Here is a 17,301-nt window from a genome sequence, read left to right as displayed (position 1 = left end):
CAGAAGACCTTTGAAGACACAAATACTCTTCCAAGACTTCTACTCCAAGCTTCCAAGACTTCTACTTCAAGAACGTTCGGTGCTTTCCTTTTCCAAGTCAAGCATATTCACCCAACTGAGAGAGAATCAGAGGATCAAATATTAGAGATCGAACCACATCGCATCAAATCAACTCCAATATCAACACCAACTCAAGTTCAACTCCACGAAACATATTTCTCCGGAAACCTCGTGCGAACAAACCTCATGTATATTTGAAATAAGTCTCGTATGTATACATAAAAAACGGAAAAACAAATGTTGGAAATAATAATTATGCAATTGAATGAAGAAGACAAATCAACAAAGGCGAACTAAATCTGGTTAAACAACACAATTATAATTAAGGAAAAGAAAATTTCACTAATCACTTGTTAAATGCATTAAAATGTAAATGAATATTTATATAAACAACAAAAAAAGACAAAAAAACTCATTAATGACCATAAAAAGGTGGCTCCATAAGGGGGAAAATGGATATATTAAAAAATGGAAAGAAAGGTAAAATTGTCCAAAATTATCTCTAAAAGTTTTTCGCGAAAATTTTTTAATTTAAAGATATTTATGAAATATATTGTACCAAGAGGATTTTTGTGTAAAAATTCCAACCCTATAAATAGAGGAATTCTTACTTTATTTTGGGTTAAAAAATTAAAACCTCTGGAGAAAAGTTAGTGAGAATTCATCAAGTATAATAAATCCTTGAGTTTCTAAAGATTGAACTATCCTTGAAGGTAATCATTTGAAGATACGATACATTCTTCCAAAACTTCTAGTTCAAGAACACTCAGATGCTTCATCCCCCTAGTGAAGTGTTAGATATTGAATCACAGTCGCATAAATCTACATAAACAAGTTCAACTCCATAAATCACATTTATTTGAAAACCTCGAGCAAACAGATCTAATGACAAACATGTCCCTAAACTTTCGATTTTATATTTAATGTCCATGAACTCTAAAAAGTAACTAATAAAGATCCTTAAACTCTTAATTTTGTGTCTAATAAGTTATTGAATTTTTAATTTTGTGTTTAATAAGCTCTTGAGACATTTTTAACATTTCTTTATTTAAAATTCACGATAATGACACAAAATTGAAAGTTTAGGATTTTATTGGATAAAAAATTCAATTTTACATCCAATAAATCGATTGATTTTTTCTTAGTAAAAATGTGTCAAAACATGGACATATTAAATATTTTTAATGATCTATTAGATACCAGATAGTAATTACTACTCTTTTCACTAAATTATGTTTGAATTAGCCGAACTAACAAATATAATTAAATATTTTAAAATCTTATTATTGGCATTTATGTAATTTTTATGGTATAACAAAAAAAAAAGGACTCCACGTTGAACCCTAATTTGCTGGGTAAAACAAAATATTCATAACAAAACATTTTTTGTGCTACGTAGAGAACAATTCCTTTTTCTTATTGGCAAGTAAACAATCACAATTATCAATTTACATTCCCAAAAAAGGCTAAACCTAAAATCAAATAAATAGAGGGGGGGAAAAGAAAAAAAAAAGATAAACAAAAAAAGGTATAAAATAATAATAGGAACAAACAAGAACCAGATAAGCCTATATAAAGCCTGAAGGCCATGCCTTCTACTACAAAACATAAAATCACCAACAAAAAAAACCCATACATTTCTCAAAGAATTGACAATTTTCCATGGCAGAAAGAGCTCAGGGTGTCCGCCGCCCTCTCCAACTACAAAACCCGAAAGGAAAACCCGACGAGTCGAGCAGTTCTCAGGCTCTCTTAATTTGGATGCCTGCTGTGTTTGTTATTGACAAAGAATCAAGATCAATGAATTTTCTTTACTGGTAATGATACTCTGCTCTCTCACCTTGCTCATCCGGTGGCTCTGGAAATATCTCTTTCGAGTGCCTTCTCCGTGAAGCTTCACCGCTGTTGTTCTGGCCACTACCTTGTGAACCTGAAGTTCCTGACTGCTTGAAGCTACCTCCCACTGCCTTTGACATTGTGGCAGCTGGTAGAACCGTTAGATCCGATAGGCTCTGCCGCCAGCTCCCAAACAAAGCTGCATTCCAGCTTCGTGAAGAAGTCGCTCGCAGCCTTGCTGAACCTGAACTTTCTTCTCTCACTACCTTTAAAGGATTCTCCAAAGCCTTTAGGATGTATCTCATCTGCGGTCGTCTTGAAGGCTTCGGGTTCAAGCATGACTTCGCAACAACAGCCATAGCCCACACTTCCTCCAGAAAATCTTCATCGAAAATCAGGTTCGGATCGATGATTTTGCTCACCATTTCTTTGTCATGGATGCTGATGTATGGGAATGTTTGATCATAAAATTCCTTCAATTGGGTATCTGGGGTAGCACTGATGCCAACCTTGCCAGTCACTAGCTCTAATAACACCTTCCCAAAGCAGTAAACATCGTAGGAACATACTGATGTTTGAGAGCCTACAAATTTCCATTTAAGAAAGGGATCTTAGATTCAAGACAGTTTCAAATATGGGGCCAATTTCAGACTAAATCATTAAAGTCTATATATATATTTCAGATTCAATACAAATTCGTCATTCTGCTGTCAATGTAGCAGGACAACTCGACCTCAACAGAAACTCGATGCATTTCCAAACTTGTGTTTTTGACAGAAGAATGCATCAAATTTCCATTCACAGAAGATTTGCTCGATCAAGTCGACCTCATATGTACAGTACCCAACATAGTTTAAAGGAAAAAGTACATTTTTTTGTCTCTATATTTAGGAATTAGTTTCTATTTAGTGTCTAGGTTTCAAGATATTACACTTTTAGTCCTTAAATTGTAAGTTTGGTTTCAATTTATTCTATAGATGTCAAAATGTTACAATTTTACCCTTTAAGATTTGAGTTTTGTTTCGATATGGTCCCTAGATTTCAAAATTTACACTTTTAATCCTGGTTTTTACTAAATACTCACTCTCAGACTTAATTATCAATTAAAGTCTATTGATTAATTTAAATGAATTAAAAAAAATTATAATTCATTAAGTTTCACTACTTATTCAACATTTCACTTCATAATAATTTTTAATTAATTAATAGTATTTAGTGAAAAATCGAGGTCAAAAGGGTAAATCTTGAAACCTAGGGACGAAATTGAAACTAAATTCAAACTTCAAGGGTAAAATTGTAATATTTTAAAACCTAGGGACTAAATTGAAAGCAAACTCAAAACTTAAGACCTAAAAGTGTATCATTTTGAAACTTACGGACCAAATGGAAATTAAACCCAAAACATAGGGACTAAAAAGGTATTTTTTCCCTATTTTAATGGTAAATAGTGAATTCTTACAAATACAATAGTGTTAAACACCCACACCATTACAACCTGTGAAGCATAAATAATAGAGATTTCTTTTTCTGTGAAACGTAGTTCTAAAGTCAAGCATGGCAAAGTAAAATCTTTAGTCTCGAGTGGAAAACAAAATGTAAGTTTGAACATACCAGAAGAACCTTGCTCTGATGACCTGCACATTTTAAAGAGAGAATGATTATTACATACTTGAAATAACAAATATTTTTTAGGCTAGAATGAGAAAATGGATTTGAAATACTCCATATTTTGATCATAGGAAGTAAAAAATTGTAATGAGGAGAAATATAATGTTTCATTTCTTAGATCATATTGATATCCTGGAGTTAAAGCAACAAGTGATGAATTTTGCTGACAAGATAGGAACAGGAATCCTAATTACTTGAAAATAACCTTCATTTGAGGTAGTCCTGGGGAGAAAAGTCAAGGGAATATTTATCAGGTAAGGTGAATACTTACTGTGGCAACCGAAGCAACCTGGAAATTCGATTCTGGTGGCTGTCCCCATCTTGGGCGCAAACTTCACTCAAGCTCCCGAGTCGGACTTCGAATTTATCATCAAGAAGTATACTGCTAGCTTGAACATCTCTTCAATGACCAAAAAAAAAAATGTTACTAAGGTGTCAGTTGTCATCAGTATATTTTCTTGTCATCAACAAGTGCAGAGAAGTCAATATAATGTTAAGTTAAAAAAAACACCTTCCATGGATTTAAATAGAAACAGGAGAAGAGCTTTGAGATTTGACTCATTTTAACATCTCACTTTGAGTTCACGCGGCAAAATCCTTCTATAATTACCCCTTGTTAATGGATAACCAAGGGCTGGGGAACCTTCCTTGTAATTCTTATGCTTTCTAGTGGTTTTTTCTTTCATTACTAACAACAGCGTATGTTTCCATCAAAGAATAGCAATGATAAGAACAATACTTAAATGATAACAGAGCTGAACTTTTGTTTACTGATAAATTTGGTCAGAGTGACTAAATTCACTATTAGAATATATCTAAAGAATAAGAGAAACAAGATAATGACTGTATCAAAACGAAAAAGATAATAGTAGACCAATCACCCATATGCTGATCTCATCCATGAAAGTCGCAAAACGATGATAAGTTAACTCAAGCAATTGATATTATACACGTCAATAAAACTCAAAAGAGAGAAGGCAATAATTAAAGCTTCTAAGTACCTATGTACGAGCGGAGGAGAACATTCATGATGCATATAAGCAAGACCTTCTGCAGCTCCTAATGCAATTTTAAGCCTTGTTATCCAATCCAAAGATTGTATGTTTTCATCATCACCATTAGTTTTCCTGACCAAGGAACTCGCCAAGTCTCCATTTGGCATATATTTGTAAATCAAGTACTTCTCATGCTCATTATCTAGGCAGTGTCCTAAAAGGGGAACCAATCTTGTATGTGACACCTTACTAAACAAATCCAATTCCACTAGGTAAGTTTCCTTTTTAACCGTCCGCAAGTCGATCTTTTTGATGACAACATTGGCCCCATTGTCCAAGACACCACGAAATAGATCCCCAGAGTGGCCAAGTTTGATTAAGTTCTCATCACTTAAGCCACCAGTAGCCTGAAGAAGCTGTTTATCTGTAAAAACGTCACCTAAACTTGCAAAGTTAATCGATAGGCCTGGAGGCGGTTCACTACTGCCAGTGGGTATTGGTCCCACACTAACCCCCCTTTGATTTCCGGTCGCTCTCTTGCCACCAATATATAGAAACAGTAGCATTACCAGCAACACTAGAAGGACAATAAATCCAACCCCTCCTAAAACGCTGGCTAATATGATTACCCTTTTATTGTTCTTGCCAGATTTTTCTGTTAAAGGAGGTTGTACAGAGTTCGGTTTGCCAAAATTATCAAAACTAAGGCCTTTTTCAGTATAAAATGCGGAGCAGTCGGCCAATGTCCTCTGACTGGATACATTTTGAAGACAATTACTCTCAAGAGATGCATCCCTTGGCACAAAGTTTGGAACTCTGCCTTCAAAATAATTTCCAGATAGATCAACAGCACTGAATCTTCCTATAACAGGCATGAGGCTACCGTAAAACATATTTCGAGATATATTCAATGTTCCACCGGTTGAATTCAAAGCTGAGCTTGAATTAGGCAGCATACCAGTGAAATTATTTCCAGAGATATCGAGAAGACGCAATCCAGGCATCAAGAACAATACGTCGGGGACTGCACCAGTAAAAGCATTGTCATTAAGAACCAATGCCTGCAGTTGCCTAAGAGAAGGAAATAAATCTTCCGGCAATGATCCACCAAGTAAATTATTCCCAATTACCATTCTCTGCAACCTGCTCATGCTCCTCAAATCTTGCGGTAGCAGCCCGGACAATTTGTTGAAACTGAGATCGAGGTCTACCAATCTACCCAGGTCCCCGAGTGAAGCAGGCAATGAAGAATTAATATTATTGCTGGAAAGATTCAAATTCTGAAGCTGCCTAATGGACCCAATGAGGGTGGGAATTGACCCATCTAAACGATTTGAAGAAAGGTCAAGGAAAGAAAGGTTCCCAAGAGATGAAAAAGACAAAGGAATAGATCCAGTGAGTTCATTATGCGAAAGATCAAGCACAGAAAGTTGAATAAGTTGACCAATACTTGCAGGAATAGTCCCGTTGAGTTCGTTATTGGACAGATATAAACTGGTTAGATTTGCCAAATTTCCAAAACTCAATGGAATAGGACCAAGGATAGAACAAAAACGAAGATCAAGAACTTGCAGAGACTTGAGACTTGAACCAAACCAATCAGGAATTACTCCCGGAAGCAAGAAATTAGAAGCATTAAAAGACTGAAGAAGAGTCAAATTAGCTAAAGCATCAACAACAAATTGTGGGTTTCGACTACCAATCCGAGTCCTTCGAAATCCAGAAACATTGATCCCAACAACTCGACCATTTTGACATTGTATACCATTCCAAACAGAGCAAGGGTCAGCTTTGATGGGCCAGTCCTTGCTCCTCAAACCCAAAGACGATCTGAGGTTGAGAAGAGCTACACGTTCAGTTCTCAAACTCAGCTGTTGAAATGTAGGCTCAAAACACAGCAACAACAACAAGGGCAAGAACGTGAAACATATTACGTTTCGCATATCCTCCCACCACAGCTCATGAACCCAAAAAAGCTGTAGATCCAAAGTCCCTTCAATCTTCCCCTTATCTCAAAATCCCTTTCACCAAATCCTCATACGTTTGACCATAATCAAATTGCTTAAAGTTACACAAACCCATTACAGAAAACTGCATTCCCCTTTCTCTCTATCTTCAAAACTCACACTCTCTCAATAAATAAAACAAGTGTTAAACAGAGAGAAAACAAAAACCCTTTACCTCTTTTTCCTCTTCAGCTCGATCACAGAAACCTCTTCTTTCAGTTCCTGAAAATGGGTAGTTTGACAAATTGAAAAGACAGAGAGAGACAGCAAAAGGGGTTAAAAAAAACTGAAAAAAAATGAGAGAGGAAGAAGGGGAAACTTAAAAAATTGACAAACAACACAGTTTTGTTTTCTCCCTTTTTTAATAGAGATCTTCGGTCAAGAGAAACTGCGCTGTCTCTCTCTCTCTCTCTCTCTCTCTCTCTCTCTTAATTACAATTCTTGTGAAACAATAAAGAGATGGAAAAGTAAAAGGGTAGAAAGAGAGTGAAATGGGGCGGCGGTGGTGGTGGTGGAGCACGGCGGGTCCGGCAGCGGCGAGGTGGAAGAGACTGTGAGTGTGAGAAAAATCACTTTTGGGGAAGTGGGGTTTGTTTGACCTTCGGCTATGGCGCCTACCACTACAGCTTAGCCCCAAAAACCACAAACCCGCTTGCCTTTCCTGCTTGCTTTTGATTGAGCTTTTTCTTTTCTTTAAGAAATTTTTTGGGGTTTCCACTTTTTCTTTCTTCTTCTTCTTCTCTCTTTTTTAATGGAAGAAAGAATTAAGTTAATGGAATTTTTTGAATCTCTCTCACTGTTTCCCATGTTTGTTGATGGTACATCTCTCTCCCTGTGACATGGAAGCGACAGGGTGAAGTGACGATACCACTGTAATACGAGAGCTTTTTTAGGATTCAAAACATCACGATTAAAAAAAGGGGGAAAAAATTAATTTTGAGGTTGTATCCATTAAAATGTAAATTTTTTGTAAATACATTAATATAAAATTTACGATATGGGTCAATTAAACTGTCATATGTTGAATTATACATTTTATCACGATTATCTTTTAAAATCATTCTTCTACAAAATAAATGATTAAAGTAAATACATGACGATTCTCAAAGTAAATTATGACTAAAAATCTAAATTCATCGGTTTATGAAAGTTTAGAAACTTAATCGATATAATTATAAGTCTCACATGAGATTTTTCTAAATAGAACATTGTAGAGGGTGTAAATTAATAAATTTACAAAAGTTTAAAGTTAAATTGATACAATTATTAATATATAGATTAAATTGTTATAACTAGGGTGTACATAGGTTTGATTGGGTTGATGTGTTTTTTGGACCAACTTGAAAATTTGAGTTAGTTGGGTTGGCCACCCAAAGGACCTAAATAAAGTCTACAACTCAATCCTTAAAATTCGGGTTTGGTTGTCAGGTTATAACTTATTCTTTTCTTTTTAATTAAAAATATATAAATTTGTATACACTAATAACTCAAATCTCATCAAATTCGAATCTAAATACCAAATATTTATGATATTTATTGTAAATTTTAAACAAAGATAAATATCATAACAATTTTAAAAGAAAAAAAATATCAAAAATTCACAAGCTAATCAATACAGAGTATTCAGACTTTAAACAAAGAGAAATATATATAAAATTCGGGTTGGGTTTGGTCAACCCAATTTTTTTTAACAACCCACGATCCAACCCAACCCAACAAAAATTAAAAAAATAATAAAATAACCCAACGAACCTAAAAACAAAACTAACACAACCCAACCTTTACATTTCGAGTTAGATAGTTCGGATTATTTAGATTGTCGGGATATTTGAACACCCCTAGTTGTAATCCTAAAGTTTAAAGTAATTATTTTAAATGGTAAAACTGCTGAAATATTTTCAAGTAGAACAAAATGTACAGTGATAGTGTCTATCGTGGCATATCGCGGTCTATTATATTTGTAAATAAGTTTGCTCATTTTTCTTTATCTGAAAACAGTCCTAAAGTTTAGTGGTATAAATTGATATGTATTTCTACTATAAACTTGTATTAATTTAAATTTTAAAGGTTTTGACAATTTATCGATGGTTTATAGCTATCAGTACCTGATTTTTAAATTGCTGAAATAAAGTTATTTTCTCCAAAAATCTCACCCCTTAAATTTAATTTTAAAAAATGGATATTATCTATATGATTCTTGTATGGCTCTCTAATTTACATTAATCAATGTATTTAAATAAGCATATGTTATGCATTAATGGTTTTAAAACGAATTTATAATGGAAGTTCTAACTTAATATAATTATGAAAGTTTTATGGTTTTAATTGATATAATTATTAGTTTAAAGTTTTAATTAATACAACCTCAAAAGTAAGTTTAAGGCTATAACTTTTTTTTTCCTTCGTGTGTGGAAATTTAACCCCCCATCTCAAGAGAACGAGTTTATATTAATTTAATGTTGAGTTATATTTTGTCTAATAAAATTATTAAACCTCCGAAAAGTGTCCAACATCTTTTAGCCTCTAATCGAACAATTTTAATTTGGGATCTAATTTGCCTTTATCAAATTCGTTTTTCAGTAAATTTTATGCGTTATAAGATTTTAGCCTTTTCAGTTTTATAATGAATTTTTAAAATGTTTTATTTGCTAGAAATTTATAAGATACAAAATTCAAAACTCGGTGACCTATTTAAAATTTAGGAACTACATTTGCAATTCAACATATAGTTATCTTCTCGACATTTATTGATTTATCGTGTGTGAATGTTTTTTTTTTTTTTTTTTCATGCGTGTTCAAATCAACATTTGTGAATTCTAACTAAATTTGTAATTATTTGTCTTTGTAGTATGTTTACTTTGTTTTAATCCTTAACTTTTAACTTTTAAGTACTCTATTGGATAATTAAAATATTAAAATATTTTTCTTATAAGAAATGTCGAGATCTTATCAACCTAAGTATAACTCAATTGATCAATACATATAACTGTAACAAGTCAGATATTTAAATCTCTACTCTCACATATTTATTTAACTCGATTTAAAAAAAAAAAATACAAAATAAGAGATGATAAAAATTGAATTACTACTACTAACCATTGCTTTGTTGCATTCTTAAAAATTAAAAGAAAATGATGTTTCATTTTAATTGCGAAGGGAAGAGAGTTTATTGGGAGGGAAAATATTGGATCTTTATGTATGCAAGTGAGAACTCTCATTGGTCAAAAGTCAAAACTTGATCATGTTAGTATTTGGATCACATTTTGTATTTTTTATTCTATCACATATGACATCTTCTTATATTTATTCCATACTCATTATTAATTTAATTAATATATATAAAAAAATTACATAGAAAAATGTCAAACTATTTACAAAAATAATAAAAAAATAAATAATAGATACTGATAATTTTTTATCTGTTTCTATCACTAATAGACTTCTATGATCAAATGATTAAAATTTTGCTATTTTATGTAAATAGTTCCCTTATTTTTCTATTTTTGAAAATCCCCATATATATATATATATATTGATAGACTTCTATTAGCCCCTATTAAATAATATTAAAATTTTGCTATTTTGTGTAAATAGTTTCCCTTATCTTTCTATTTTTTAAAATCCTCCTTTCTATATATATATATATAATTAATAATTTTATCAATTTAAATTTGAAGTATCGTGAGCGCATCAATTTACATATTCTTTCAAATTTGGTTGAAAGAATATTGTATGAGACTTATAGTTGTTTCAATTATATTCTTAAATTGTGATTGGTGATTCTATTCGGGCATTTCATTTACCTTATCTTTGAAATGTGTTTATGCATTTATTCATATGTGTAATTCATAACTTTTTAAATTTTAAATTAATAAAATGAACGATTATAATTGATAAAATTGACGATTTTTTTAGGTAATAGAGTTTAAATTGGTTCACTCGAGAAATTTTAGAATTTTAATTGATAAAATTATAAGTTGCATTTCAAATGGTATAAATTAATATACTTATTGGAGTATAATTTAACATTTACTTGTTAAAAAATTCTAGAACTTACTTCGATATATTTGTTTCGTAGCCAAAGTTAATATTCAATTAGATAAATTATTTATACAGATGGCAAATAATTGTGATAAAAAAAAATATCTCGTGTTTAATGGATACGATGTTGCATTAATTGAAAAGTAAAACATTAGTCCAAATTTAAAGATATTTTAGTTGAAAAGTAAAATTGAGACCAAAGTCAATTTTTTTTTGGAGTGGAATTCATAATGTACACCAGTTTCCTATTGATGATGTGGTATCTAAATGTAATTAATAAAATAATAAATAGATAAGATTTCAATTAACCTATATTTTATGTTAATTGAACTAAAAATTAGAAATTTTATTGAATCATTTTAATCTAGTTTGCTAATGATGACAAATTGTTTAACCTTCCACAATTTTGTTGTGATTTTGTTTTTTTATTGGTTTTTTCTACTTTAAAAAAATAAAGAAGAAATAAAATAATTTCTCTTGCAGTTCAAACTACAAATTTAAATTTAAATTAAGACAAGATACTATTCTAATTTCTATTCTTTTAATTTTTGTTCATTTTTTATTTTTTATTTTGATTTATTTTAATCGTTATACTTTTGAAATATTCATTTTGATCGCTGTACGTTTAAATTTGGTTCATTTTTGTCCTTATATATATTTTTAAGAAGTGACCATTTTGATTCATGAAAATGAAGGACCGATATTATCATTTTTTTTAGATATATAAAAACAAAAATAAACCAAAGTTAATAGTACAATGACCAAAATGAACATTTTGAAAAATATAGGGACTAAAGTGAACCAAATTTGAAAATATAAAGATTAAAATAAAGCATAATCAAAAGTATGAACACTCAAGTAATATTTAAATTATTTAAAGTAATATGAATTTAAAAATATTTTTATCATTTATTATTGTTTGATAAAATAAAAAATAAGTCTAAGAATATTTTTGAATTTATGATTTATTTAATTTTTAATTTGACGACTCAATTATTAACCTACTTCATTTAACTATATTTATGGTGGCAAGTTAACTTATAAAGTCGAATTGATTCAACCGTTTCTCAATCTAAGAAAAAGAAAATAATTTAACGCCTCCTCCTTACGCTAAAAATTTTTAAATCTTGATTATATATTTATTTCATCCCTTAATATTTATTATTTACTCAATAAAAAATTTTATTTCAACACTTTAACAACTATGCAATAAAAATTTACCTGTAACTCTTTAAAATAAATTTCGATGGGTAATAACTTATTGATTTTTTTAAATGAAATAATTCTTCAAAAAAATCAAATAAAATAAAATTTAAGTATATATCATCCAACACTCCTCTCACTTGTGAGTTAGAATTACAAAGAAAATCCAACAAGTGAAATCAATATTAAATGGAGAGAAAATGATATTGCATGGATTTGAATACCGAACCTCTTGAAGCAACCTGCTCTGATACCATCTTAACTTAAGCTAATAGATAAAGGTAAATTTAATTATATATCATCCAATAATTTTCTAGCATATTGAATCAATTGTATTGAATTTTCTAGATGTAAGCTTCTTCTTTCCTTTTTCTTTTTCCTATGTTTTCCATTTAGAAGGAGTGCCCTATTTCTTGATTTCTTTTGTTTTTTTATTTCTCTTCTTCTTATTTGTTTTTTAATGTTTATATTGGAGAGAATAGGATGAGAAATTAAATAATATAGCAAAATTAAGTTTATTTTCAAATATAAGAAAATGTCACTTTATATCAATGATAAACAGTGATATTTTATTATATTCAAATATCTCTTATAATTTTGTCATTAAAAACAATCATCCCAAAAAGATATTGAAAATCTAAAGAATAAAAATTAATTTGGTATATTTTTTTTGGTAAAATATGGTATCACTTTTATTGTAGTTTGGAGGTCACATGTCATGGCACATTCTCTAGGCTATTGGTTTGCCTTTTTCTTTTCTCCTTGTTAATTTAATTTATTTTCCCTATCCTTTCCTCTACTTGATATAATTCTTTATAACAAAGTCATACAATAATAATAATAATAAAAGTAGTTTGTTTTTGTTTATTTTATTTTATTTTATTTATTTATTTATTTTGACAAGTTCAATTATAGAATTTGGTTGGATTCCCATTAGTTGTTGGATGTAAAGGGTGATTAATCATATATTTTCTATTTTTTCCCTTTTTGAATGAGTTAATCATATAGACTTGCATTTTTAGAAATCCTTTTTTTTCTTCTCTCTCTAGTTCTAATTACTATTAAAATGAAGTGATTCATTTAAACAAGCAATGTATTATTTGTATAATAATTATGATTTAGTTTTTTTTTTTTTTTTTGCTCATTCCATCCTAAATAAATAAGTTTTTGCAATTGTAGAGTTCTAATTATTTATATAAAATTGATTAATTCAAAATACAACATTGTTCCTTTTTTAATTTTATTTTTTAGTATAGCGTGGTAAGACTTTAAAGTTTATCCTTTGGATATAAATTATAGAACATTTACATCATGCTTAATTTTAAAAAACACGAGTCAAAAGAAATTTGTAATATTATTATAAAAATTATTAATGTTGTTGTTGAAGCATACTAATCTTCTTGCTATCCAAACAAATTGAAAATTTGATGGAGATAATTACAAAATAATTAGTATATATTTAAGTTTAATATTTATTTTGTTGTTAATTTAGATTAATCAGTATTTTAGAATTAATTAATTAATTGTCTTATTTTTATATAAGGCTATAATTATAGAACATTTGGTTCTTTGAGAGAGTTCTATCTTCAGGGATGAATTTTTCTTGTTTGGTCATGAATTTGGCCTAAATACATCAACTCGCTGCATCAAAATTTTATCATAAACAAACGATGAGCTAACCAGTGGCGGAGCCAAGAATAGAGGGTACTATATCTACCCGTCTAACAAAAAAAAATCCATAATTTCATATATCGACTAATTTATTACATTAGAATTGCTCTTTACGAATTTTCATGCTTTAAAATCGATCCTCACTCTTCAATTACTTTTGGTTTGAATAGATAGCAACATAAATAAAATGTAACATCATTTGAAATGTTATATTCTGACTAATTAGAATATTCACTTAACCAAGTTGTATCAAATCATTTTGACTTTGTACCAAATTCGTAAGTAGAAAAGTATGATTTTGAGGTTGACAAGGACCTTTTAGTAAATATGTTATACGAACTTGATCTTGAATATTATAATTATAATCATAAATTAATTTTTAGACCAAGGTGTGCATGTAGTTTTTATAGATTGATTTCTGTATAAGATCGACTAGAATCAAAAACATTTTTCTTCTTTGAAGATAATATCTTTACCGTCTCTAATATTGTTTTTCTTTTATAATATCTCTCCTTATTAATTTTTTATTAACTCTACAAAAGTAGTAATAATAAGAATCTTACATTCTATTATAAAGACATAAAATCTTAAAGTCTAAGAAGATTTTAAAACTTACTCGTCAGGTTTGTATATCCAAACGAGTGACAACAAATAATCATCTTGTTTGAACTCTGAAATTAATTTTAAAAATCTAAATCAGTAAATGTGAATGTAAAACTAACGTAAAAATAAACAAAAATGTATAAAGTGTGATGTAAATATAAAAATTATGTGAAATAAATGAATGACATTTTTTTAATTGAATGTTATTGAGATTGAAAAGTGGATTTTGAAAATAAGGAAAAAAAAGCTACAAACTGTCCAATCCTGTTGCTGATAAAAAAGATATATTATTTGATTATTTATTAAAAAACGACACATTATTATATCCAAAATATCACATTATTTAACCTACTTTCTTTTTTATTATTATTTACATGAGTTGAGCTCTCATTAAAAATTAAAAATCTAGATAAAAACTCATACAAAAATCTGTAATAAAATTTTACAAGCAATAGGAGTACAACTCCTATTTACTACCAGTCAAACAACACTATATTGGTTGGTTCATTCTTGTTACTCAACTCGAACTTTTATGTATATATTAATATAGATTACTTTATAGGAGTACAACTCCTATTTACTACCAGTCAAACAAGATACATGCTCTTGGCCCCTACGGGCTCCACACATGGAGCTAACAATAGAAATTTCAAACATCGCAAAAAAAAAAAAAAAAGAAAGAAAACACATAATTACTAATTACTATATACTATGATGGTTTGAATATAATGAATATTTTATCCATCGATATATATATTATACGAACAACTAGTGTTGTTATAATTACTATAGATGATTTAATTTAAAATGACAATTATTTTAAAAATTAGGACAAATATCATTTTATACCCCTAAAGTTACTTTGGGGATCGAATCATTTTCAACCTTAAAATAAGAATTGTATCAATTTGAACCCTAAATTTTGGAGGTTTAAACTCATATTAGTAATTGTGTTGATTTAAACCCTGAATTTTCATAAGTGTACAAATCTAAACCATGAAGTTTTATAAGTGTATTTAGATAAAACATAATAGAGAGTTTAAGTTGATATAATTATGAGAATTTAGGGTTTAAATTGATACACCTATAAAAGTTCAAAGTTTATATTGATACAATTATTAGTTTAAGATTAAAATTGATACAACACTTAAAGTTTATAGATATAAATTAATATTTTCCCTAAAAATTACTATGTTTACATTTATTTATTTGTTTGTTTATTGTATAGAACTACATATAGTAATTGTGTGGATTCACCTTCACCCTAAAAATGGTAATTAAGCATACAAGGCAATAAGTTATATTCATTTTTCAATATAAAAACAACTTTCCTAAAAAATGATTATTAACAAAGAAGGAAATAAGTTTTGGCATAGAAGAAAATAATTAAAATTAAATGTACCCCCACTACTTTGATTAGTTTTTTTATGGTTGAATATAGACCTTGTCCCACGAAAATTTTGGTTAAATTACAAGTTTACTCATAAATGGTATGCGTATCTATTTGATTTATAAACTTTTAAAAATATCTAACAAGTCTCTAAAATTTTCAATTGCACGACAGTTAAGTCGTTGAACATTAAAAATTATCTAATAGACTCTTAAACTTTTAATTTTATGTCCATTAAATATATCTAAACTTTTAAAAGTGATTAATAGATACTTAAATTTTCATTTGTATCCAAGAAATCTCTAAATTCTCAAATTTTTAATTTTGTATTTAATAGATTCTTGATCTATTCGACTTATTCTTTGTATACTCACATGTCTACTAAACATAAATTGAAATGTTAGAATTCCACTGACATAAAACTCAATTTTATATTTAATAAATAAATTATTAATTAATTATTTTTAAAAGGATACTATATATATGATTAACATCTAAAAAATACTACGTTTATTAAAAATTTATTACCCCAAAATTTAAACATATTTAAAAATTATACTATTTTATTGTTTTGATTAACAAAAATCATAATTTTCTTTAGGATTATTTTTAAATATAAAAAAATAAATTAAAATATTTATAAAATATAGTAAATTTAGAACTATCAACTATGATGGATGCTGATAGATTTGTTATATCATGTAAATATTTTTTTACCATTTGAAATAATTTTTTCTTTTTTTAAGAGAAGTAAATTCCCTATAGTTGGAAGAAGAGGGTAATTTTTATGGACCAATAATAATAATAATAATAAAATGCTAAGCCACATGTCTTGACACAATATGTTTAGATGATGATGTGGTTTTGTCAATTTTAGGGGTTATTTTCCACCCCCAACTTTAAACCTCTATTATCTAAAAAGTTTCAATTTAATTCCTTCAATTTTGATGATTTTTTTTTAAAGTGTGATAGGTCAACTAACATAAATTATATACTAATATTATTGATAAAGAAGTTTATACTTTGAATTTCTCTATTTCTATTATACTAAACAACTTAACATAATTTTAGTCTCTAAATTGTTGGTGAATTTTATAATAGGTGTCGAGGAAGAAAAACATTATTTAAAAGATGAATGTTTAGGTCTCGTTTGATAACCATTTGATTTTTTTGTTTTTCTTTTTAAAAATCAGTTTTTGGTTTCTAGTTTTCAAAAAAACAAAATTATACATGTTAACTATTAGTTTTATGTTTTTTTTTAAAAAAAAACTTGTTTTATAATTGTTTTTAGTTTTCTATTTTTTAAACAAAATAAAAAAAACATATCGGATAATTGTGTTTTTTTTAAAAAAAATCAAAAATAAGTTTTTGATTACTTTTTTTGTTTTATCTTTTTCATAAAAAAATAAAATAAAATTATTTTTAAAATAACTTTCTATTTGATATACATAGTAATAAAATTATATATGATAACATAGTTATAAAATTATAGCTTTTTTCTCAATTTTTTTATTAAAAAAGTTTGTATTGATAAAACAATATCAATATTTTAAACGCACGGATTAATCACAAGTGAAATGAAGAAAAATAAAATAATAATAATAATTATATGAACAAAATACAAGATGATGATGATGATGATGATAATAATAATAATAATATAATTTGAGGAAAACATATCCTTCCATTAAAATTAAAGACTTGCTTGGATTGATTTAAGAAAAAAGTGTTTTTAAAAAAAACTCATTTTTATTTAAACATTTTTTATCAAAACGGTGAAAATACACTTCAAAAGCCATTTTAAGTGATTGTCAAACACTTTAATTTT

General features: G+C 28.5%; 1 protein-coding gene across 1 annotated transcript; it reads right to left on the bottom strand.

Annotated features, from left to right (window-relative positions):
* Positions 1-1,577: 1,577 nt before the first annotated feature.
* On the bottom strand, positions 1,578-7,425 carry LOC120088490 (putative LRR receptor-like serine/threonine-protein kinase At2g16250). The gene is made up of 4 exons (XM_039045832.2): positions 4,566-7,425; positions 3,836-3,964; positions 3,508-3,530; positions 1,578-2,479 (listed from the first exon to the last, which is right to left on the bottom strand). Exons 1-4 carry the CDS (start codon positions 6,500-6,502, stop codon positions 1,872-1,874), a joined length of 2,697 nt encoding a protein of 898 aa, XP_038901760.1. The 5' UTR covers positions 6,503-7,425; the 3' UTR covers positions 1,578-1,871.
* Between the last annotated feature and the right edge of the window lie 9,876 nt (positions 7,426-17,301).

Source organism: Benincasa hispida, chromosome 10, assembly GCF_027475165.1.
Source record: "Benincasa hispida cultivar pf3 chromosome 10, pf3_genome.v1.1, whole genome shotgun sequence".
In the NCBI taxonomy this organism is placed as follows: domain Eukaryota; kingdom Viridiplantae; phylum Streptophyta; class Magnoliopsida; order Cucurbitales; family Cucurbitaceae; genus Benincasa; species Benincasa hispida.
Note: the sequence above shows the minus strand (reverse complement) of the source record. Positions and strands in the feature narration are given on the sequence as shown.